Source organism: Carassius gibelio, chromosome B3 (genome assembly GCF_023724105.1).
Source record: "Carassius gibelio isolate Cgi1373 ecotype wild population from Czech Republic chromosome B3, carGib1.2-hapl.c, whole genome shotgun sequence".
NCBI lineage: Eukaryota > Metazoa > Chordata > Actinopteri > Cypriniformes > Cyprinidae > Carassius > Carassius gibelio.
In genome coordinates this window covers 45,994,760-46,020,563 of record NC_068398.1, presented here as the reverse complement: position 1 = coordinate 46,020,563, position 25,804 = coordinate 45,994,760, and the positions used below count along the sequence as shown (strand labels likewise).

General features: G+C 38.1%; 2 protein-coding genes across 2 annotated transcripts in view; both read left to right on the top strand.

The window, feature by feature from the left end:
- The window catches only part of LOC127951795 (pentraxin fusion protein), a 421,943-nt gene that overhangs the window by 262,960 nt on the left and 133,179 nt on the right, over nt 1-25,804 (top strand). The window lies entirely within an intron of this gene.
- Nucleotides 1,375-25,662, top strand: LOC127951793 (uncharacterized). The gene is made up of 8 exons (XM_052549834.1): nt 1,375-1,626; nt 6,195-6,296; nt 6,763-6,798; nt 6,974-7,238; nt 12,773-12,918; nt 18,275-18,748; nt 25,398-25,474; nt 25,550-25,662. The coding sequence occupies exons 1-7, from the start codon at nt 1,602-1,604 to the stop codon at nt 25,436-25,438; spliced, it is 1,089 nt and encodes a 362-aa protein (XP_052405794.1). The 5' UTR covers nt 1,375-1,601; the 3' UTR covers nt 25,439-25,474; nt 25,550-25,662.

Here is a 25,804-nt window from a genome sequence, read left to right as displayed (position 1 = left end):
AGTTGTATCACAAGGCAGCGGAAGGCGAGGTCATACGGTATGTGGATTTCACAAGTCTCTATCCATTTTCCCAGGCTACAAAGTGTCTTATAATCTTATAAAATAATCTTAATCTTGAAAATTATTATGGATTTGTCAAGGCCCCGGTGCTACCACCTTGAAAGTTGCTTCACCCTGTACTACCCTACCGTGTGAACAAAAAAACTTTCCCACTCTGTAGGTTGTGTGCAGAACAGCAGAACCAGACACCACCGTGTATGCATACAGATGAGGAAAGAGCCATCAGAGGATGTTGGGTAAGCATAGAAGTGCCAAAAGCTATTGAGAGGGGCTATGTTGTAGCAAATCTGGATTAGGTCTGGCATTTTCCCCAACAATCAGATACACTGTTCTGTGATTGTTAAAACATTTTTACAGTTCAAACAGGAGAGTTCATGTTGACTGATGCAGACAAAGAATCCTATATCAGAGATTACTTTGAGAAAGAGGGAATGTGGACAATATTGAACCGAACCCGATGCGTAGATCGATAATGAAATTGGTCTTAAACTTGCTCTGGGGGCGGTTCTGCCTTCGTGAGGGGTTGCCTACAACCAAAATACTTAAAGATCCAGAACTATTTGTATGACACATTTTTACCGCGGAGTGCAACATCAGACATTTCTCATTTGTGTCAGACACTACTGCAATTGTTCAGTGGTCTTACCCAGATCGGAAAGCTTCCCAGACTTGCGATGTCAATGTCTTTATTGGTTCTTTTACAACGACCCATGCTCGTTTAGAACTACGAGCTTATGGATAGGCTGGGTGATAGGTTGCTTTATTGTGATAAAAATATAAAAAGATTTAACTTTGTTTGCCAATTACAGAAAATACTGAGGCCGGCGACACACTGGTTGCGTGGCGCAAGCGTCTCAGCTGCGTGGCGTGTCTGTTTTTAATTCGGCTCCCATGTTAACAGATTAGAGCTGGCAGACTGCCTGCGTGAGCCGTCCAGAAAAAGCGTGCATGCTAGAAATAGAACCAACGCCTATTTTTACCACGACACGCGCGCGTTGGAAGCGTTTCCAGGCAAAATATAATAGGAAAATATGTTTATATCTCATTTTGTACACAAATACATATTAATTCATGACATTTTGATATTTGAAAGTCTGTAGGTTGACATAAATTCAGATATAAATGTAATTAAAAATAAATAAATAAATAACTATCGATTTTCAAATATTGCACCTGTCAAACATAGTCTATTTTGCCGTCAATACTGTTGACGGTGTCCTATCAGTAGGTGTGTAAAAAAAAAAAGTTTATATTGTTCTCATGAAGACAAGAGCCTGGTTTTTCGGCAGCCTCCCTCTATGTCACCTACAGTAGCAGCAGCGCGCCAGCGCCGCGTGCAGGCACGCTTCTGGTGTGTAAAGACACAGAAAACGCAAAGCAAGACACCACGCTTCTGGCACGCAGCCGAGACGCCACGAATCCAGTGTGTCACCGGCCTGAGAATGTTATTGCTTCGTTGGACCAAACGTGCTCCATGAGATGTCGTTCAGTGGACCCTTACCTTTCTAACTAAACCGGGATTTACAGCTGTGGATGTGTTTATGACTCGTTATTACGACGGATCTGGTATGTACTGCGTTTCCATTGATCATGTTTTTATGTGTATTGCTTACACAAATGTAATAAATACAGTCTTTATAAGATTTCCATTGAAAAACAGCGAACTGTCGTCGATGCTTGAGGCTTAGATCTTTATAATGATCAGGGCTTGACATTAACACCCGCCAAATGCGGGTGGATTTTGCTCTTGGCGGGTAACACAGTGACTCCAACTAGCCACTTTGGCGGGTTGAATAATTGCCAGTGTGTGAGTTGGAGGCTAAGTATAGATATATTTTCACTCGCAAACACTCTGACTGGGCGCTTCAGGGTTTCACTCTCCGTCAAGCGATCTGTGATATTTCTCAGTTCATCTCAAACACACACAGAGACCGAGAGATTGAGTGAATTGACTCGCTACATTTAAACAATATTTTTTGTTGTATTTTCCTGTTTTGATTTCAGCAAATCAGATCACGCGAACACACAAAACCTGATTAATATTCATGAATCCAGCTGCTCATTAATCCTTAGTAATCCTTAAGTGTGTTTTATAGTTCTTATTAGAATCTGTATCAATATTATCCTACCAGTATTTTGTTAGGTTTTTCCCCAATTTTTAATTTATTTTTTGTCAGAAACACTGAATGACAGAAAAAACAACCACCTCTCCAGTGTTAATTTTGACACAAAATTTTAATTTAGTTTTAGTCTTAGTCTTTTGACTATAATTCTTTTTAGTTTTAGTCAAGTTTTAGTCATCTGATTTGTTTTAATTTTAGTCTTATTTTAGTCGACTAAAATTGCTTGGTATTTTAGTCGACTAAAATAAGACTAAAATCAATAACAGATTTACTAGACAATTTTTTACAGCTGGTATAGGAAACAAACTTAACCAAAATATATAAAACACAAATTCAACTTTATTTCAACACAACTGTGTCTTTATTTCGATTCAAAAGCTTTTATGCAGCAACAAACACTGTCATGATAATGTAAACAATAACTAGCTGCCAATTGACCATCAATAAAAGAAAAATAAAGTTAGGTCCAGGACCTTAAAGCTTACAGCTGAGCTGAACAATAAGTGCATACATTTAAAGTAAATTGGGTGGATAAAAAAAGTAACAAGATTTTATAAGGTATTCATTTGTCTAGCAATATTGTATGTTTTAAATACTACAATATTGCTAGATTAGTATGTATAATGATAGGATTTGAACATTCACGTTTAACATGGCTAATATAGAAATATTTGTGATATTGTCAACAAGTAGAACATTATAAAATATACTAAACATTGGTATTAATCAAATGTATGTATCATAATATTACGTATTAGTATTGTGCTCTCATCTAACTTGAAGAAGGGGCTATTTTACATTACTTTTCAGTTCGTAATATTTAATGCTACAATATCTACGCACTGCAGTCTTCCAATTTTGCTTAGCTCAATAAACAAAAGAACATCGTTGTGAAATTACATTTGAGAAAATGTCCGGGTGGCTCGTCTGTAAATGTCTTTTCAAATTGGTGGTGTTCTTGCCACGAATGAGCGCTCCGCGTGCTTTACGCTTTGTTTTGTTTTGTTCGTCGTCAAACGTGAAGTGAGCTGTGGACATTTTGTCGCTCTTTTAGACATCACCTCTTCGAATGCCGTCTTCCCGGGAGCTCATTTAAAAACTGAAAACCTTCGCTTCACGTCTCAATAAGTCAGGCTCGGATTGGTTCTCTTCTCTCATGCAGTCTGTTCTGTTTTGCCGGTTCTTTTGCTCATTCCTCGCATCTCTCCCGTCTGCTGATTTGATTTTCGTCACAGTCTATTTTCGTCTCGTCCTTTATTCGTTGACGATAATGTCAATCAATTTAGTCATAGTTTTAGTCTCCATCAGTGCCTTCTATTTTAGTTTTCGTTTCGTTTTCGTCCGCAAAAATATATTCGTGACGAAAATAATGACGAAAATATTTAGTCAACGAAATTAACACTGCACCTCTCAAGTTAAAATGTTCAGTTAAAAATGACTAATATGCATTCAAACATGGTTAACAAATTTACTTCTAATTACTTAGGTTATATGAAATAATACTTGATTATTATAAAGCTTGACTGACTGATGTTAAGTGTATTTTAAAAACAATTGTGCCATTTTACAAATATTATATATAATATTGTTAAAATGGCGCAGTTTTTTAAAATACACTTTTAAAACTTTTAACAAAAATATTTACTAGCCAATGGCAATTCAATTGCCAAGGTGTCCATAGAGGGTTGCAACCTAACCAGTAGTCATTATTAGGGCCTGAGCACAAAAATGACAACCTGAAATCTGTCCTTTATGATGAGAGGAACATTCCCCTCAAATTTTAATGAAGATAAAAGCAACTTTGTCCGAACTATGGCATGCATTTTTCGTGAGGTTTTCGAGACTGACCTACTTTCCATTACAACTTGTACCAAAGAATTTCTCAGTGTGGTTCAATGAATTAATTCTGAGGCCGGGTTCACACCGCAAGTTTCAGCAGAGCAGAAGCAGCGCGTTAGCAGCAGGTAGGCAGAGCAGAAGCAGCGCGCGCCTATTTTGCTTTCACACCGGCAGCGGAGGCAGCGCGCAACTGAACAGCGGGTTTTGGTCAGAGTGCTCGCATTGCTTTATTTCCACTTAAAATACATTAAAATAAAAAGACTTGGCAAGAAGCTTTTTTAATTAATAATTTAATTGTTACTTTTGTTGGATCTTTGTTTTGCTGTCTTTGTTTTCCGTGCAGTACGTGTTGTTGATAGAAGAAAGGCCATCGCGCTATATTTGTTATTAAGCAGACTAAAAAGACCCAGACTTTGGGTTCATCCCATTAACCGACGTAGGAGAGAACATGGTGCATATTACCATCTTGTCACTGGGTTTGTTTGCAATCAAATTTACCAAAAAACACCCTGAAAACCAATTTAATAAACGGTTTTAAATTATGTGTATTGTAAATGGTTCACAGCCTTGACTTCCTGCTCATCTTGAAATCAGCATTTACTTGTTTATTATATATATGCATGTATCACCTGCTTTTGTTATTTGTGTGCTTATGTGTAATTTAGAAATAGTAAATAAATGGTTCCAATTGAATCAATTTTGAATCAAATATTGAGTTGTTTGCTCGTGTGCCAGCGAAAGCGTCAAAAACACTGTAAAATTAATTACCATCTGCAATAAGAGCCGCTGCAACTTCATCCCATGCTTTTTCCTTCTCCTGCAAGTCTTTATAAAGTACATTGTGTGGATCATAAAGAACTTGCTATTTCTCAACTTCCACGATGAGACGAGAGTCGTCCATTATTGTCTTTCCAGGTGCACTCTGAAGACCACCGCCTGTGACACCACGTGCTGTTGTTTATGATTGTCAGCACGACATCCGTTCTTCTGCCAATACATAGGCCTAGTTAAAAGAATAGGACAACTACTAATAATAAATAAATCTCCAAGGCTAAGCTAGCAATATAAATTATTTAAAGTTGTTTTTGTATTTCGGCAAAAAAGTCTATTTTTGGATAGAACTGTAAGTTAAGTGAATCAAAATCACTCTCACAGACCTTTTCCTGGATTGTGCCCAGCAGGTGGAATGACCTCCCAATCTCAATTCGTACAGCTGAGTCTTTACTCATTTTCAAGAAACATCTAAAGACTCATCTTTTTCGCCAGCACTTAACCAACTAATATTAGCACTTTTCCTTCTTTTCATTTATTAAAAAATAAATAAATAAAACCTGGCTATGCGTTCTATACTAGACTAACTGAGACTTGTCATGGCACTTGTATACTGTTGTTGTTCTCTTGTTGACCTGACTGCTTCTATTGTTCTCATTTGTAAGTCGCTTTGGATAAAAGCGTCTGCTAAATTATTAAATGTAAATGTAATGTAAATGCTAAGCAGACATTTGTAAGCAAGTAAGATTTGTGGCAGATTAATGTAAGTGAAGTTTGGACATGTATGTTAAGACATAATGATGTCCTGGCTGCTCTCAAACCCCAAGACGCCAATCATAGTGTGCTTCCTCATATGTTCGTGCTCTTCTGAATAAACACTTTAGGAACATTTACATTTACATTTACATTTATATTCATGTTTTTTTGAACATGCTTCCTAAGCAAATGACTCAAAGAAAACTTGTTGTGAATAAGAAAAACAAATGACATGAACTCCTATTGTGACAATTCACATTTTAATAAGAGGTTTACATCATCTAGAAACAGACGGTGTTTGTGTGCTTTCAGGTTCCTTGGTGGAGTTTGATATTGTTGTTAACACCTAATATTCAATGTAAGCATGTCAACATGAAATTCATTCTTTGACTTGATTTGTCAGCCAAAATAAATAATGTGCCATTTTAATAGCACTGACATTTTGAAATCATAAATCACTGAAGTTACAGATTATCATTATTTTCAGTGAAACATTTTTGTTGCTAAAATGTTTAAGAAAATAATAATTTATATTTTATTTATGTATTTGTGTGTGTGTGTAAACAATTTTGAAAGAAAGAAAAGTGGGAGGAGAACTAGGATCATGTGACTCTGATGTAACTTGAACTAATATATTTCTCCCAGGAACAACATTTGTTCAAAGCTCATCAAACAAAAGCAGAAAGAATCTTGAATCGCCTGAAATGAACATGAGAGTTTTCTACAAGAGTCTGTTATCTTTACTGGGTAAGTAAAACATACAATCATATCTCATATCTTAATGACCTACAGTCTGTTTTCAGCTTCATCTTTCAGACAGAGAAACACTTAATAAACACAGACCCTAAATGATACTTGAATGTGTTGTTGTTCATGTTATCTAAACACCCTGAAACAAAAACATTTTAAGCTAAAATATATAAGATACTAATACGTTTTAAGAGATTATTCAAAATCCCAAATAGAATATATATATATATATATATATATATATATATATATATATATATATATATATATATGTATGTATGTATGTATGTATGTATGTATGTATATATATATATATATATATATATATATATATATATATATGTATGTATATATACACACACACCAACAACAACAAAAAAACAACTAAATATATGCTTATGCTCATATAAACTATCCATTTAAGTTGCTAAATAATGATCATCATTCTGTTTCTCATTCCAAGGCTTTTTCTCAGTTCAGATGAAAGCAGAAACAGAAGGTGAGATTCTGTGAATTAAAAACTACTACATCTTTTGTAAGAGAGTATGTGCTGCTGTGAAATATTTTCAGACACATGATGAAAACCAATGAACTTAAGAAGCCAAGCAGGGCTATACATGGTTGTAATGAAGAATTGTAATAGTAAGTACGGTTTTCTCTTGAACATATTCCAGTGAACGTAGCAAGTTGGGGAACAGCCGTTCAGTCGAAAACATTTAACAACTTTGGTGCCCAAAACGCTGTGGATGGGTCAAACGACGTCTGTTCTGGTACAAAAAAAATAAATAACCCCTGGTGGAAGCTGGATCTGAAGAAGACGTACACTGTGAACAGAGTGACCATCACTAACAGAATCTGTCAAAGAGGGAACTGTGAAAACTGGATAAACGGGGCAGTGATTCGGATTGGAAACGATTCTTCAGTTTTTGGCAACCCAGTGTGAGTCTCTCTGATATATTCTTACATGGAGATTTTGGGAAGTTTGTATCTTCATGCAAACATATGTGTGTGTTTAATGTACTGATTATTTGCAGGTGTTAAGTAGGGTTGGGTATCGAAAACCGATTCCATTTTAGAACCGGTTCCAAATTTCCAAGAACTGGGTATTCGATAAGACGCCTCCATTTAAATTCTGCTTAACGATTCCTGCATTCCCATTCAATTTGATTAAAAACGACGATGCAGCGCACATGAATCGCAAGAGTGTGCACAGAGAGCAGCGGTCACGCTGTGGGTTCCGCTCTGTGTATTTCAGCTGTAGAAAAGGTTGTTCCGAGCCAAAACTGACGACTTTCATATTTGTCGACCAATATGCAGAAAACTACATCAGTATATCATCATAAACACAGCCGTTTTTGTCTTACGAGACTTATGAGAAACTTATGAGAAAGAAAACACACATGTACAGTATTTTTGCTATATTTATACTATGCAAACTTTTAATTAGTTTCTCTACCTGAAATTTTGTTTAGTTGTATTTATTTATGATATTGATTAGTTTGTTCCTATCATTACTGACTGTTTACTTGTCTGTAACACTTTAATATTTTAAATTTATATTAATATAGTTTTATTTATGTTTTTGCTATGGTATTTTTTTTTTTTTAAAGCACAGGCAAAATAACCAAAAAAGTTTTGTATGCTGCTGATTTTTGCTCATGTTATTGAGATATGCTTTGTAAAACAGATGCTTTGTAAAATTTAAAATGCTTTGTAAAAAGAAAGAATAAATGTTTGACTTAATTTTTTTATATTGGATTTTATTTTTATCTTATTGGAATCGAAACTACGAATTGATAAGAAGCGGAATCGGAATCGATAAAATTCAAACGATAGCCAACCCTAGTGCTGAGACAGTTAAGATTTGTATTTGAAGTTCAGTAACTGAGTGGGATGTCGATTCAGTTCAGTGAAGGATTTGTCTTACTGATTCCAACTGCTCACTCTTGTCTTCAGTGTTGGGAAGGTTACTTTCAAAATGTATTCCGTTACAGAATACATGCACAAAAATGTAATTTGTAACGTATTCCAGTACGTTACTCAATCTGAGTAACGTATTCTGAATACTTGGATTACTTACACATTGAATTGCATTTTAGAAGTGTAGCAATGCGGCCATCAAATCCTGCTTACTAAACAGGCCTATTCTGTTGTGTTTTTCTGTTCCAACTGGCTGAATGTGTTAGGCCCAAGTCTCCCTGAAAGTGCAACATTTTTATATTTGCTGTAGAGGAACAAAGACTATGAGGGTGTTTATGCAAAAGATGTTTTGCTTGGTAAAAAAAAAGAAAAAAAGAGAAGAATTTACGAATTTTCCTTTTTCAGTTTCTTTATTTACTTTATTTTAAGTGTGAAAATACAAATATTCTGTTTCTGTAAATCTTCCATAAAAAATGTCCAGATTGTTACAGCTGACTATATTCATATTAAATGTTCTTTCATCAAGATAGACACACTAATAATGGTCCATCAAAATAAAACAATCTCAAACTGAATGTGATGGCAAAATAATATAATTTTTTAAGCAATGCCACCAAATATAATCTTACCCTCATGAAACCATGTTATATTGAAAAACATTCTTGGTAATGCAACAACAAAGGCTAGCAGCAAATCAGCCTATCCAAAATGTCAAAGTTGAACCTAACATAGGGTGAAAAACTTTTTTTCTAACATTTGCAATAGGCATTGTAAGGTGTTGATCAGGTGAAAAAAAGACAATTGGTTTTATAATAATGAGATTGCCAATTTACATGCTTTAAAAAAGCCTGTGAACCTAAAGGCCAATATGTTTTGAGCCACCTACCTACATATTTGACCCACCTACTCTACATGTCAATATTCCAGTAAAGTCGGTTGTATTGCAGCAGTAGAGCCTGCTCAAAGTACTTATCTGTCATTTTGTTACAATGTGGAGTGAAAATAAGTTCTCCCTGGCTAAAAAGCCGCTCAACAGGAGCACTTGATGGCAGAGTAGTATTGTACTTTGAGAAGAGGTCTCTGATCATTGGATACATCTTCAATGAAGCCAATGACTTGTCTGGATCCTGGAGATACCTGTGCACCTCTTCCTCCACTGATGAACTTGTCATCTGTGTTGTCTCAAAAGTGAAAAAGTTTTCATCATCTTCTGGATCACCTCCGACTGCGGCATTTCCAGTGGTGCCGGCATCCTCAGAAGGCTCTTTATGAAGAAGACAAGACTCTTGGACCATTGCTGTTTTCATGGCTCCCCTCTCTTCATCAGCAAGCCACCACAGTCGAAACTTTGGGATGGTGGAAGCCGCCATCCTTGCCTCATGGGAGTCCAACACCTGCCCAAATCGAGTGTCAATGGCTTTTATAACAGCTGAGAGGTTGTGGGCTGAGAACTGCACTTGGGTCAACTTTTCAGCTTACATGGCTTTTAGGCTGAGAATGGTGGGAACTATGTATCCAAAGGAACAGTTCTTTTCTCCCTGGAGCAGGTTGATTGAGTAGGCAAAAGGTTTCAGTATGGCTGTGTACTCTTTTAGAAACATTGTCTCTTGAGGATGCAGTTTGGCCAATTTCAGCTGGTCACAGATTCCATTGAGCTGACTCTCAGTGAGACTCATCAACTTCTCGATTGCATGATACTCTGAGCTCCAACTAGTCACTGAAGGTACCAAAACATCTCATTTGGACAATTTCCTCAATTGCATCAGCAGCACCTGATGAGCGATGAGCCTTATTCCAGATTGCAGCACATTAAGACATTGCACTTCTATATAATTTTCGAGAAACACCCTGTGAGGCAGCTTTGTCTAGACCAGTTGTGGCGATAAGATTCAAGGTATGTGCGGCACATCGATGGTTTAAAAGTTTAGCTCCTCTTGCTCTTCCTGAAGAACTGCAGAGACATCAGCAAACTGCACATCATCTTTGCTATCCATCTTATCATCCATTTCACAGCCTCCATATTCATTGGATGCCTTAACGAAATTGATACGATTGCCAGTGACTGTGGCACTGACTTTGCCTTGGATCTGGAATTCTGCAAGAATCTGACTAACTTTGGCAGCAATGACATCATAGGTGTGGCGGCCCCTTATCCTTTCACATGCCAACGCAGCAGACTTTTGATCTAATGTCTCTGGCTCAATCCAATGACATGTGATTCCCATGAAACTCCTATGATGAACCGTCCATATATCTGCTGTTGTGCAAATGGTTTGAACATCCTGAAGAGTTTTAGTAATTGCCTCCTTCATATTTTGAAATCCCCTTTCAATGCGCTGCACCAATGTTTTTCTGCACGTGTGTCCTACCCCCACTAATTCCTTCAGTCATTTCACAGAATGAGGCATTCTCCACTAAAGAAAAGGGCTGCACATCTGCAATTATGAACTCAAGAACCAAGGAGTTTACTTTACTTTGGGTGATTGCTGAGGTGCTGCTGAGTGTTGCTTGTTTGAAAGGAGGTGGGGTTGGCATGGCACTTCCTTCACCACCATCATCTGATGCCATTTCTGCTCTATGCAAGACACTGGAATGCTTCCTCTAACATAAAGAAAGACACAAAGAGCACAAATTAATAACACTGAAATTGTTTTAGCACTATCCTGAACCCATGTTGCTAGCCAAGTGGTATGAGTATGCTATATTTACTTATTTATTAAATCCAGGAAAATTTTTGATGAAACGTTGATTAAAATTAAGATAAAATTAATACAAAACGAAATTCACTTTACAGAAAGCCTTTGCGCTTTATGTTTGAGGTCTCTGTGAAAGTTTTAAAGCAGTCTTTTAGTGCTGAAACACCTCATTTGCTGAAACACATACATTTCCATCAATTAATAATAATGGTCAGCGCAGTGGCTGGGATATAGTACATAAACCTACCAACGTACGTTGCCATGGTTTTTGGAATGATTTTACTTATTGTGAGAGGACAAAAATGAAGTTTTAGTCGGATAACATTGGTTAATGGAAACACCGTCATTTCAAAATAGTTTTTTGTCGACATTTTGAAAAAAAAATTGCAAAAGTTTTGTGCAAATCTCTAATGGACACGCAGTTCGTCGATATGAGTGTCATCGTGATTTCAGTTTCATATCACATTGCATATCGTTATAGACCTGGTAGCTACCTGATACAACTATAAAATAGCAAGGTGACCAGTAAAACTACAGCAGAAGACTAAACCTGGCTAATTTAAAGAAAAAAATTACTTACTATAAGATGCTTCTTCAGGTTGGAAGTGGAGTCTTTGAATGCCAAAAGGAGGTTGGTTGCTGGTAAGCAGAGGTTGCAGTGCACAGATATATTTTGTTCTCCCTCTTTTTTTAGTGTGAAATGCTGTTTAAATTTCCAAGATATAAACGCATTCTTGCCCTGGCTCTGTTGTTTCAGCTCCATCTCTACCTATAGCTGAGCTCCCGCTGCTCCTCTTCCGACTCCATGTGACTGATCACGCAAACAGCGCATTTTTTCGTTTTTATATTGGGGCTTCATGAAGTTGCATGAAGTTGCCTTAATTTTTATATAAACGTTATTTAGAGATTGTGAAACAGAGAAGTATCCTCATGTAATCCTCATGTAATTGATTTCAACAATGTAACTTTATTCTAATTACCAACTATTTAAATTGTAACTGTAACGGAATACAGTTACTCATGATTCGTATTTTGAATACATAACGCCGGTACATGTATTCCGTTAGTCCCCAACACTGCTTGTCTTTTTATACAAGTCACTTGTTCCTGAATCAGACTAGGCTTGTGTGTTTTGAACTAAAAAGAAGCAGATCATAAGAGAAATCTGTTTGCTGGTCATGTTGTAGGCTGTTTATTGCAACACAAAGACTTTTGCACAATTATTTAATAGTAAACTGCTTTTTCATTCCATTCCATTCAATAAAGACAGTGAACTCACATTCAAAGATCAGGTAAATTATTATAATTTTATTTATTTATTTATTTTAAATTGCAATGATCGGTGGAGGAAACACTGGTTTATCTACCTAATGATTAGATAGTTGATGTTGAATCTTTATAAAATGGCAGCTTGTGTCACACAAACGGTTTACCTCCAGTGATCACATAACTGCAGAAACAACTCTTAATATAATAACTAGTAATAGTTACTAGTTTTGCAGCACTGCAGGATATATTTTACATGATTTCATGGTAAAACACAGTATGACAGTGCCCAGATGTCAGACAAAACATGGTGTTATATATATTTGTATTAAAAGTGAACATTTCAGTTTCATGACAAATAATTGCACATTTGCTTAGCTGCTTAGTGATGTAATAATAAATAAATAACAAAAATATTGTAAAACATATTTTACATAAGTTGGAAGTATCCAATGTAAAAATCTACCTTGTGTTGTAAAATAAAGAGTTAATCATATTAAATACATTCAGTGATGAGAGAATAAAATACAAGTTTAGAGTCATACTAATAATGAGCAACAAAAGGAACTCACTCTTTCATTTTTTCTCCAGATGTGCTACAGTTTCCTCTATTCCAGCAGGAGCAACCAACAGCTTCTCGTGTCCTGGGATGAAGGGACGCTATGTGACTGTGAATATTCCTGGGAATTCAAAGGTTCTTACTTTCTGTGAAGTGGGAGTCTATGTGAATTTTACAGGTAATTCAGAGATGCTTAAAAAACAGGTCTAAACCCTTTCCAGTTGAATTTGACTGGACCGGCCTGAAATAAAAGCTTTTATGAGGCTATTTGAACAGAAGACCAGGGACGGATTAAAGCGAAAGTTCACTTTAAAAAAAAAAGTTTTGATATGTTTTAGCTTACCTCAAGGACATCCAAGATGTAGGTGTCTTTGGTTCCTCAGTAGTTTCCATTTTGATATTTTTAGGTCAAACTGTTCTTGTCTGTGACTCATATAATGGAGGTCTAAGGTCACCACCTCAAAGAGCATGCACAGAGGAGTCCAAATGAAACCATTCCCCATCATAAGTACACATTGATGACCTGAGACACGAAACGAGCGGTTTGTGTAAGAAAACGAACACTATTTATATCGTCTTTATTAGGGCTGCACCGAAATGAAAATTCTTGGCCGAAACCGAAAAAGAGAAAACCAAGGCCGAAAACCGAAACTCCAAGATAAATTATGCCAAATATTAGTACCATTGCATTTATTGATATGACCGTGTACTAACTTTACTAAAATTTAAGACATTGCAATTGCATAAATTAATATTAAAGTTTCAAAGATAATTACAATTACATAAATTATTTTTTTTTAAAAACCATACAAATACATAATTACAAATTATGCAAATATTTATTAAGCACATTGCAACAATGCACAGTATAAAATAAAATTCCAACTAAAAATGTATCCCACTCATGTGTATATTAAATAATATTGTACAGGCCTACTGGCATGCAGAAAGGTTTTAAAATGAGCTGTTCTCTCATAAAAACAAAGTGCATTTAGGTGAAGTGCATTTTAAATGTTTCTCTGTAGGACTAGAAAGTGCATTACTTCTCCAGTAGGCCAGACTGTTATCACTTCTGGGGATGAGGACTTCAGACATATAAAGCTGTTGAGCAGTTGAGCTTGTCACCTGCCTGACATTTGAGAAATATTTGAGAGAGTGTATTTAAATAGGGCCAGGGCATAAATAATTTTTTTTATCAAATTAAAGCAGAAATCTAGCAGAAATATGGCTACAATCTGATATTATGTATGTATATATGTGTGTGTGTGTGTGTCTATATATCTATCTATATATATATATATATATATATATATATATATATATATATCTATATATATATATATATATATATATATATATATATATATATATATATATATATATATATTAGTGCTGTCAATCGATTAAAAAAAATTAACTAATTAATCGCACAATTTTTTAAAATTAATCGCGATTAATCGCGATTTAAAACTTTTTGGATATGTAAATGTAAAATGTAAATAATTAATGTAAACTCAAGACAAAGAAACTATTTAAATTCAAAATATGATTGTTTATTGGAATTTTTGTTTAACTTGTAACACAGATTTTCTCATGTAAACAACATACCTGCAATAAACCATCAATATCCTCCAAATTAACTGTTGGCCTGAAAGCCATATTTATTACAGAATTAAAACACAGGCATGTAAGTACCATTTGAATTTCAAAACAATCGATGCCAATAAAAAAACAAAAATGATTTCCATGTTGAATTCTAAGTGGACTGCAAAAAAATTCCAAAGTATAGTCATTGCCAGTGCTTTAAGTGGGCCGGTAAGCACCTGTACTCAGTACCGCCACTTCCAAATATAGCTCTTGAGCGTACCGCCACCTCTCCGTGCGCCCAGAACGTGCTTGTAGCGTACCGGTACGCTCATTTGGACATCTGTTTTAATAGAGGTTTTAATCTTTTACCTGCACTGCCGATTTTCAGAGCGCCCTTCACAATGCAAGCTTCCTAATTCATCCCACCCAGAGCAGAAACTACATTACCCATTCACCCTTAAGTTATACAAGTGAATAGCGCATGTGTCGCTTTTCCCACTGTTAAGTGTCAACAACTCAACGTGGCCGGAGAAGGTGTGTGAAACTCGTTGTGAGTGTACACCACACTCGGTTCGGTTAAAAATCAAATACAGTTAACAACAACACTTAATAAGTTTTCTTGGCTTCAGACTCTGAATACTGAAAGAACAAGATCAGAATCAGATGATTCGCTGATTGACACCACACAAAATCTGAATATCATCACTGCAGGTCAGACTCAAGCTAATGAAGCAATGCAGCTCTTTCAGGTAGGGTGACCAGACGCCCCGAAAAATTCGGGACAGTCCCGAAATCTAAACTGTTGTCCCGACTCCTGAATCTGGCCCTAATTGTCCCGAAAATTATACTAAAGCAAAATCTTGAGTATTTATTGTCTGATAAACATTAAAAACTGTCTGCAGAGGTTGAGTCGTCCTGCAGCCAGCCCCCGCTGGCTGCTCATTGGCTGCAGCATCTTTTTCTAAAAAAATACCATAGCGGCTAGGCACAAATTTAGATATTCATTTATCTAATTAATCTATAGCCTATGCACAAAGACAATATGATATTTTTGTCCCCTTTTTGTTTTAAAGCTTGATGAAGAGAGCGCAAGTTGCTGCAGCTGAGGAGGACAGTGATGCACGCGTACAGGAGTGATTGACAGTTCGCGGCACTGTGTACAAAAAATACTCCGCTACACAATTATTTCGTTATTTTCGTTTAAGCTTATTAACGTTAGCGTTACAGAAAGGTCTGATTTACGCACTGTTACAGTCATTGTTTTTTTGTTTTTTTAAACAATGACATTGGAGTTCATGATTTTAATGTTGCTGTTTCTTGTGGCAGACTGAATGAAGAGTAATGTTTCTTGTGGCAGACTGAAGAGTAATCCGGCAGAGTTTTATACTGAAACTTTCCATCTAAAAGTCCTTCCTTGGTCTTATCCATATTTCTTTGCACGTTGAACACACATAGGCCACAACCGGAAATAAAAAAAACTGCAACCGCGTTAATTGCGTTATTTTTTTTTTACGCGTTAAATATTTCAAATTAATCGAATGCGTTAACGCGCTAATTTTGACAGCACTAATATATATATAAATAATGTCACGTATATAGTAGCCTAAGAATAAAATAGCAAACGTATTACTATTATTTGAGGCACTTTCTTGCAGAATTTCACTGAACATATCAGACAACGAGGGTGCATGCCCCTCATCTGGTGCAGAGACAAGTCTTTTTTTCTGCGCTCTGATCTGTCTCCTGCACTTGGCGCTTCTCCGTCTCCACGCGGGTTCTCCGCATCCAGCGCGGCCTGGATTATTTCTTGTGCGCGCTGCCTTATTTCCGCATCCAAGTAATGGTCTTTATAACGCGGATCAAGCACATTCGCGATGAAGTGCAGAGGATCCGAAAAGATCTCAGTGAGACGTGTGCTAACAGACTCTATAAGAATGTACTTTTCTTTGTTTTCACTTCGTGGTCCATCTTAATCTCTTTGTTAGGAGACACTTTAGTGCTCCGAATAAAGGAATAAGAAGAGAAAGAATGTTCTCACTGGTGTGAAGTGAATGTCGCGGGGAGCTCGTGGTCTACGCTATGCAGGTTTACATGCAGGTCGCGGTTTCGGTTTGCGTCATCACTACATTTCGGACATGTTTCTTCGGTGATAAGTCTATCGGCTGAAAACCGAAAATGCACTTTTGGGCCATTTTCGGCGGCCGAATATTCGGTGCATCCCTAGTTTTTACCTCTTGTACAGAACCACGTCCAACTGATTTGAGGGCGCGCGTACTTCCTAATGTCGTGACTCATGTGATGTGCGCGCTCTGGCTTAGTCTGCGCAAGCGCGGAAAGTGCCGGAAGTGATCTCTCGCGCGTGTACATCACTCATTGTTTACTGTTTACCACACAATACGCCATTTATCTGCACTGTCTGAAATATAATATAGTAATTGTAATCACTGCGATTATAATAAAAATACAACACATTACTCACTCTATTGACGGCGTGCCATTAGGTCCATCTGGCATTGGATGTCGCCTCCAGTTTATACGTGGCAAACTAAACACAACGTGTAAAATGCTGCGACTCAACAGCGGAGAAAACTCAGGATCTTCAGTCAGGCAGGTGTGTGATGCGATACTGTCAATGTCCTTGTCGTCCTGTAGCTAGTTGTGGCATTGCAGTGTTCCATTTGTGACAACATATGGTCTCCACTTCTGTTGGCATCACACAACATTTGATACTAAAACACCACCAATTTTGAAGAGATTTCTGTCTCTCTGATGCTTGAAGATGTGCTGCCTGCAGCGGATGCTTCCTCCATCGGTCTGAATACTTGATCTGTGTATTCTGGTTCAAATAAATATGGTTGTGAAAAAAATTCTAAGTTGTCTATGGATATATTGAAATCATCTTCCATTGCAATTTCATGTGCGTCTAAATATGTTCAGATCTTCACAGTGAAAGGTAACACTTCCGAAATCTCTGTGTAAACCGTAGACAGTTCACAAGTTCATGCTTACATATAATTAGCTGAGGTATGGTATGCATATTTGGCGTGCTGTCCGGGGAAGGGCCCGAACCTAGAGTACCCCCACTTCCCCGTCTATTCATAAAGTTAACTCATAGTGAGGAGATGGGGTGTAGGAGGGATGCTGATAAACCGTCAATGGATAGAGCGGTTTGACCTAAAAATATCAAAATGGGAAATACTGCGGAAACAAAGAAACCTACATCTTGGATACCCTTGAGGTAAGCTAAAACATATCAAAATGTAATTTGAAAATGAACCATCCCTTTAACACACTAGACCAGAGGGAGGCCTAGACGAAATATCAGTCCTCCTGGAACACGATTTTAACTGTGCTGGACAGAGGCTTCACTGTACTGTTGTGTGTCACATGTCAATTCAATATTCAATAGGTTATGTTTTTACCACTGAAAATGACAATAATATAAAGTTAACTCATAGTGAGGAGATGGGGTGTAGGAGGGATGCTGATAAACCGTCAATGGATAGAGCGGTTTGACCTAAAAATATCAAAATGGGAAATACTGCGGAAACAAAGAAACCTACATCTTGGATACCCTTGAGGTAAGCTAAAACATATCAAAATGTAATTTGAAAATGAACCATCCCTTTAACACACTAGACCAGAGGGAGGCCTAGACGAAATATCAGTCCTCCTGGAACACGATTTTAACTGTGCTGGACAGAGGCTTCACTGTACTGTTGTGTGTCACATGTCAATTCAATATTCAATAGGTTATGTTTTTACCACTGAAAATGAAAATAATATAATTTTGATCCAGATATATAGATCTTCAATTTGTATCCAATTGCCAGCATTCTCCTGTTGACTAACTATGTTAGCAGACTTTAGCTAACTATCACAGTGCATTCTAGCTAGTGAATAACTAGTTAATTCAATAATGACGTCTACATCTTCCTCATACACAGATGGAACCTTGCCCTCACCCACTCTTCCGGAGGACGTTCCCACAGCTTCCCCAGGGTATATACCCACAGCTTTTCTTGAGGACGTTCCCACAGCTTCCCGAGAGGAAGTTCCAACAGCTTTTTCTGAGGACGTTTCCACAGATCTTCCCGAGGACGGTTCCACAGATCTTCCCGAGGACGGTTCCACAGATCTTCCCGAGGACGGTTCAACAGATCTTCCCGAGGACGGTTCCACAGATCTTCCCGAGGACGGTTCCACAGATCTTCCCGAGGACGGTTCCACAGATCTTCCCGAGGACGGTTCCACAGATCTTCCCGAGGACGGTTCAACAGATCTTCCCGAGGACGGTTCCACAGATCTTCCCGAGGATGGTTCCACAGATCTTCCCGAGGACGGTTCCACAGATCTTCCCGAGGACGTTCCCACAGATCTTCCCGAAAACGTTTCCACAGATCTTCTCCCAGATGAAGGAGGTAATCAGTATGTCACTGAGATTTTGCCTGTGAAAACCAGACTAAAGCATCAAATCTAAATAATTATGAGATAAAGAACATTGCAGTTTGATTTCAAGCATTTATTTCATTATAATTTCAATCTCTGACATGATCATACTCTGACAATATTAAAGATATTAATGTTATATTGTCACAATGTTCTTTAGATTATGTAGAATGATTTGATGTTAGAAAACCATAAATAAAAAATAAAATAAGTTTTCACAGGCAGGGTCGCAATTATCTACTATATATGAAACTAAAGGGTTTTGGGTTAAAGTTCATAATGTAGAACACTTTTAACCCTGTATGTGCATAGGTTGCTAGAAAGCTGTTAAGCTAACTGTCACATTTAGCAGAATCTAGTTTTCCTAGTAAGATCATGATTGAAAAATTTTGGATACTGATGGAAATTCTGGTGTTACAAAGGTATTCTATTTATTATTTTATTATTATTTTTGTTTGTTTGCCCCAGTGAACCATTTCTATTAAGTATTTAAACATTTCATATCAGCGTTGTAACTGTGTGTAAAAGGGATTGGTGAATTAATAGTGAGAGTGCAAATGCACTAATTTGTGTGCCATGTGTTCTGAGATCTTCTCTTAGTCCTCTGTATAGTGAACAGGAGTATAACGTATTTTCCGGACTATAAATTGCACTTTTTTTCATAGTTTGGATGGTCCTGCAACTTATATTCAGGTGCGACTGATTTATCAAAATTAATTTGACATGAATCAAGCGAAAACATTACCGTCTACAGTGCTTATAGTCCAGTGCGGCTTATATATGTTTTTTTCCACGTCATGACGTATTTTTGGACTGATGCGACTTATACTTAGGTGCGACTTATAGTCCAAAAAATAAAGTAAAATGAAAAACTCCCAAAACAACAAAATAACAGGGCTCACAGGGATTGAAAAACCTGCAGTCTTCTGTAAGATCTGCAAGTGGCATTGACATTCAGATGCAGAGTTCAGTCTGAAACTGAAAGAAATAAAGATCTCTTGCAGAGGATCCTTGCTGTGACTACTGTATTTTTCGGACTATCAGTCGCACTTAAGTATAAGTTGCATCAGTCCAAAAATACGTCATGATAAGGAAAAAAACATATATAAGTCGCACTGGACTATAAGTCACATTTATTTAGTACCAAGAACCAAGAGAAAACATTACCGTCTCCAGCCACGAGAGGGCACTCTATGTCTTCAGTGGTAGACTACAGGAGCACTGAGCAGCATAGAGCGCCCTCTCGCGGCTGGAGACGGTAATGTTTTCTCTTGGTTCATTTCTCTTGGTTCATGTCAAATTCATTTTGATATATAAGTCGCACCTGGCTATGAGTCACAGGACCAGCCAAACTATGAAAAAAAGTGCCACTTATAGTCCGGAAAATACGGTATGTACTTGGAGTCAATAAATTTACCTTTGAGAGGTAAAACTGAAGACTTAGGTGATGTCCATAATGGTAATTTCTTAGGCACTCTAGAGCTTATGTACCTTCATGATCCATGGTTGAAAAACCAATTACAGAAAGTCAAGGCATCTAAAAAAGAAAGCAGGTTGACACATTATTTGAGCCCAGACATCCAAAATGAGTTAATTGTTTTTTTGTACTCTTTTGCCACACATTTCAATCTTGAAAGTAAAATGTCATATATTATGGGATCATTCTACGCCTGACATTTCCCACACTGAGCAGAATGTTGTGCTCATGTGAAATGTGCATTTTAATAAAAATGTGGATGATTGGGAGATTACTGAAAGATTCCTTGAATTCAAGTATTTCTACAAGAAAACAGGAAGTGAAATAGCAGGTATGATAGAGAGCGTCCTTATTGATTGAGGGAAAGAAATCAGTCATTGTTAGTGTCCATTAGAATGGATTAAGGATTTGATTGAGGATTAAGCAAGAGGGCCAGTGATTGGTTTTTGGCATTTAAGTCACTGGAAAGTTAAACAGAAGACCATAATTTGTTATGTCTAATTTTTTTTATAGCGCTTTAAACAAAAGAGATTGTGTCAAAGCAACTGAACAACATTAATTAGGAAATTTTGTGACAATAATGGCAAAAGACAGTTAAAGACAGTTCATCATTGAATTCAGTGATGTAATAATCTCAGTTCAGTTTAAATAGTATCTGTGCAATCATTTGCAATCAAGTCAATGATATCGCTGTAGATGAAGTGACCCCAACTAAGCGAGCCAGAGGTGACAGTGGCAAGTAACCGAAACTCCATCGGTGTTGCCAGTCAGTGTATTGCATTTTGCACTCTGTTTATATACATTTTTGTTGAATATTTTTGATTGTTGATTTTGCCACCAAGAAGGCCAGGAGTTTGACTTTTGGCACTGGGTTAAAGACAAGACCATTTTCTAATTTAAATTGCGTCTGATTGTTTGTTAAAAGTCACTGTTGTGGTGTATTGCATATATACGTTCTTGTTTAATATAATGTATGTATAAACATTGCTTAAGAATGTTGCATTTTCTATAAATATTTCAGTACTGTATTTTTCTATTAATTTATATTTCTTTAATAAATCATCTGTTAGCTACAGCCGTGGTAGTTCTGACTAAATACTGATGTCTAGTGGTCAAAAGCAATGGTAATATAGTAATAGTACACAATAGCCAACAGAGATTTCGGTTAGCTTGGCTAGATTAGCTTGTATGTTTGGTGCGCAATGGGTGCCCTCAAAAACAATAAGTGCATGACACCCCTGGTGGATAATATCTGCTCGGAGGCGCTACAGATACAGCCACCAAGTAAAAAAATAAATAAATAAAAAGAAAGGTAGAAAGGTATTATAGCTAAATAGCCAAATTGTAATGTTCAAAATTATAGATTTTTCTTTTAAGACAAAAATCATTAGGATGTAAAGCAAAAATCATCTTCCATGAAGATATTTTGTAAATTTTCTACTGTAAATATATCAAAACTTAATTTTTGTTTAGTAAAATGCCTTGCTAAAAACTTAACTTGCACAAATTTAAATGTATTCTCTCTCTCTCTCTCTCTCTATATATATATATATATATATATAAACTTTTTTTTGCACCCTCAGATTCCAGATATCCAAATAGTTGTATCTCGGCCAAATATTGTCCTCCTAACAAATCATACATCAGTGGAAAGATTATTTATTCAGCTTTCACATGATGTATAAATCTCAATTTCCCAAAATCGACCCTTGTGACTGGTTTTGTGGTGCAGAGTCACATTTGTGTTTGACTATTGCGGGTGAACCTGTATTTAATGTCTGTAGTGAGTTTGTAGGAGGAAAGGAAGAAGACAAGGGGTCGGATGGACTGCTGACAAGGTTTTTAATAAATCAAAAATAATCGTTACAAACACAACCGTAACTCTTTCCGGTGGTCAGCAGTCCATCTCTCTCTCGACTGCTTCTGTCTCTCCTGGCATTTTATACTCTCTTTACGCCATATACTGAAACAAGAGACAGGTGTTGATCGTTTCCGCCCAAACCACTCACCGTTCATCTCCTGATTCTCTCTCCCACTGCAGACTTCGCTTAACCACGCCACCCCCCATTTCTGGAGAAGAAGTCGGCCACAGCCATCTGAACACCTTGAACTTAAAAGGCTGTAGAGCCAGATACCAATGAGTGATCCGCGCATTGGTATCTTTCATGTGGTGGAGCCACTGCAGCGGAGCATGGTCCGAACAGAGGGTGAACTCCCATCCCAGGAGATAATAGCAGAGGGTGAGGATGGCCCATCTGATGGAAAGGCACTTTTCTCTATGGTCCTGTACTTAGCCTTTCTCTTTGAAAGATTCCAGCTATTGTACAGTACTGGCCGTTCCTCCCCCTCTATCTCCTGCAACAGGACTGCACCCAGCCCCCTGTCTGACGCGCCCGTCTGCAACAGAAAAGGGAGAGAAAAATCAGGAGAGTGTAACAACGGCCCACCACACAGGGCAGCCTTGACCTGGGTAAAGGCCTGCTGACACGGCTCCGTCCACTGGACCGTATTTGGAACCTCCTTTTTAGTGAGGTCAGTCAAGGGGCTGGTGAGGTCCGAATAATTAGGAATAAACAGTCTATAATATCCTGCCAGTCCCAAGAACTGCCTTACCTCCTTCCATGCCTCAAGTGGAAGCCCAAATACCTTACCTTACACGCCCAATCGCACACTTCTTTGGGTTGGCCGTGAGTCCAGCCCCCCTCAGCGATCTCAGGACAGACCTCAGATGCTGCATATGCCGCTGCCAAGCACACGCGCGGCCCCCTTCTGTGCCTTATTTCCCCAAGAGGCATCCGAACATAACGACCCCAATAAAACAGTAAACGCGGGCCAATTGTTCCCAAAATTATTGGATGCCAGAGGTGGGGACTAACCGCTACCTCCACACTATGCTTTTGACCCCTGAACTGAACAATAATCGGGACCACCGGATACTTCACCATATCCCCATGTACGCACTGCACCTTAACCATGCGGCTTGTATCCAATGCCCCCAGTTGAATCAGGCTTTGATGGATTGAGGTTTGGTTACATCCTGAATCCACCAAGGCCGGATATGTACACCCCTAGATACTCACAGGTATTTGGTACTCTCCTGCCTGACCAGGGGTGGCCTGTGAGACTCACCCGAGAGCAGGGGGATCAGCTGTACTGGCCATTGGTTGCGGGGCCAGCCGCACATTTCGTTGACTTTTCAAAAAGTTCTAGGAACACTTCCGGGTCGTCCTGCGGTCCCATTTTGTGCAGGGGTAGGTGAATGAGAACCGCGGGTGGTCCCGTGGCCTCTACGCAAACCTCCCGGTCGATCCAGCTCGGAACCTTTCACGGTCCTCCTGCTGGGCTTGTAGGATGGCATGGAACCGCCGCTCCTGATCAGTTCTCAAGTCCAGCAGGGCCTGACATTGCTCTTGGTGCAGGGCTGCGAGGGATGAGATGATGTCCGCAAATGGCGTGGAGGACGGGCTCTGCATGGCGGCGGTACTCCTTCTTCCTTTCCCGGGTTTCGGCACCAGTGAAGTGAGTTCTTAGGAGTGAGGCAAAGCGTTCGGGAGTAACGGTTGTATTTTATGACAATGGGCGGAACAATCTATACCCACGCTCAATTCAGTTAATTATTTCCGACTACGCCACTTGGGGGATTTCGCCCCAAGAATTTAATATAACCCCTAAGCTAAGGCACACACAGATCCTAACCACAGTTGGAGTCAGAGACAGGTGATTGAAAAAACATACAATTTATTAATTGTTAAAAAGACAGTCCCTTTGTATAAAAGGTGTTGACCAGCAATCACTCTTCAATTTATTAATTTCTAATGTTGGCTGCAGAGGATCCCAAGGGCAGTCTCAAGATATCACCTCTATGAAGAGCACCCAATTCAGTGCACACACACCAGCACAGCACACACTCCACGACTCATGTCAGAGAAGACCACGACTACAGTGAAGACCCTACCACCTAATTGGTCACGCGTCTGCCCCCGGGTGCCCAGGCCCTGCCAACAAACAAAGAAAACAACATTAAAGAGCAGTGTTATGGAAAACAAAATAATGCAAATTGTCATAAATGCATCAGTATAATTCAAAACACAAATGAAAGATGTAAATTTACTAATACAATTGAATTCAAAAGAACGGATTCAAAAAAAATACTAGTCTTTGAAAATACTAAACAAAATAAAGTAATGAAATGAAATAAACTAGAAAAAGGAAACAAAAACTCAAACAAATCACGAAAACAGAGTCATCGTTCACTGAACAGTTCACTTTAAATGATTCACTCGAACAGCTCACTTAGAACGGTTCACCCAAGACGATTCGATCAGCTGTTTACTTGAGACGACTCGCTCGTGACAGAACAGCACACCAAACACTAAACAAAACAAACCCAAAACAGAACAGCAGCTGATGAGGCCCAGCACAAATAAAGCCTTATGATGAAGCACAGAGCAGATAATACTCATTCAGAAAGTCACAGCCCCGGATAATGACGCATGCCAAGGAACTGGTAGCTCATGCTCTTATACACCCTGGACGCCTAGCCATTGGCTAAACACTAAACGATGATGTATGAGAGGTAACCCTTCCTGCTATAGGAGGAAGAGAACAAGGGGTCGGATGGACTGCTGACAAGGTTTTTAATAAATCAAAAATAATCATTACAAACACCAATGGTGACTCTTATTCTGACACTAGCAGACTCTATCGGCAAACGCTTCCGGTTAACTCCTTCCGGTGGTCAGCAGTCCGTCTCTCTCTCAACAACTCCTGTCTCTCCTGGCATTTTATACTCTCTCCAAGCCAATTACTGAAACAAGAGACCGGTGTTGATCGTTTCCGTCCAAACCACTCACTTACCGTTCGTCTCCTGATTCTCTCTCCCACTGCAGACTTCGCTAAACCATGCCCCCCCCCCTCCCCTCCACAATGTCATCTAGGTAGTTTGTTTTAATTTGTGTCGTTTTTATGATTTTTGAGGATCCCTACACAAACTCTCACTTGCATCTGTTTTGTTTATCCTCAAGTGACATACATTTGCAACAATCTACTGCAGATATTGTAGATTCAATGTATTTGTTTTTGTTATTTGCATTTAGCATTTGCTTTTCTCTTCTCTGTATGTTTATACTTGTGTGCTGTTTTAGGTCCCGATTCCCAAGAAGACTCCTGTGAAGATGAAACTTAAGCTTGAGTCTGTCTGAATCTCTAGCTCCTGTCACAGGTGAGAGAGGGAAACGTACAGAAATCTCAAATAAAATCACATTAATAGCAGTTTTAAGATATCTGCTCATTTCAGCTTCACTGTGCTCTGGCAAAACGAGGGATTTCTGACGTGAAGAGAGATGATGATGATGATGACATTCCTCAATGTTGATCACAATAAAGTTGTATGTGAAAATTTAAACTGATTCCTGACTGCTGCTTTCAAGCTTTTTGCATTGTATAAAATGCAAGTACCTGACAATGTGGGGCAATGCTATATAAGTGAAATGTATATATTTACATTTACATTAGATTTGCATTTAGTCATTTAGCAGACACTTTTGTCCAA

Coding starts and splice junctions, on each gene's coding strand:
- LOC127951793 (XM_052549834.1), top strand. CDS start 1,602: ATGACTCGTTATTACGACGGATCTG. Junction 6,799..6,973: donor GATGAAAGCAGAAACAGAAG/GTGAGATTCTGT, acceptor AACATATTCCAG/TGAACGTAGCAAGTTGGGGA. Junction 18,749..25,397: donor TCTTCTCCCAGATGAAGGAG/GTAATCAGTATG, acceptor GTGCTGTTTTAG/GTCCCGATTCCCAAGAAGAC.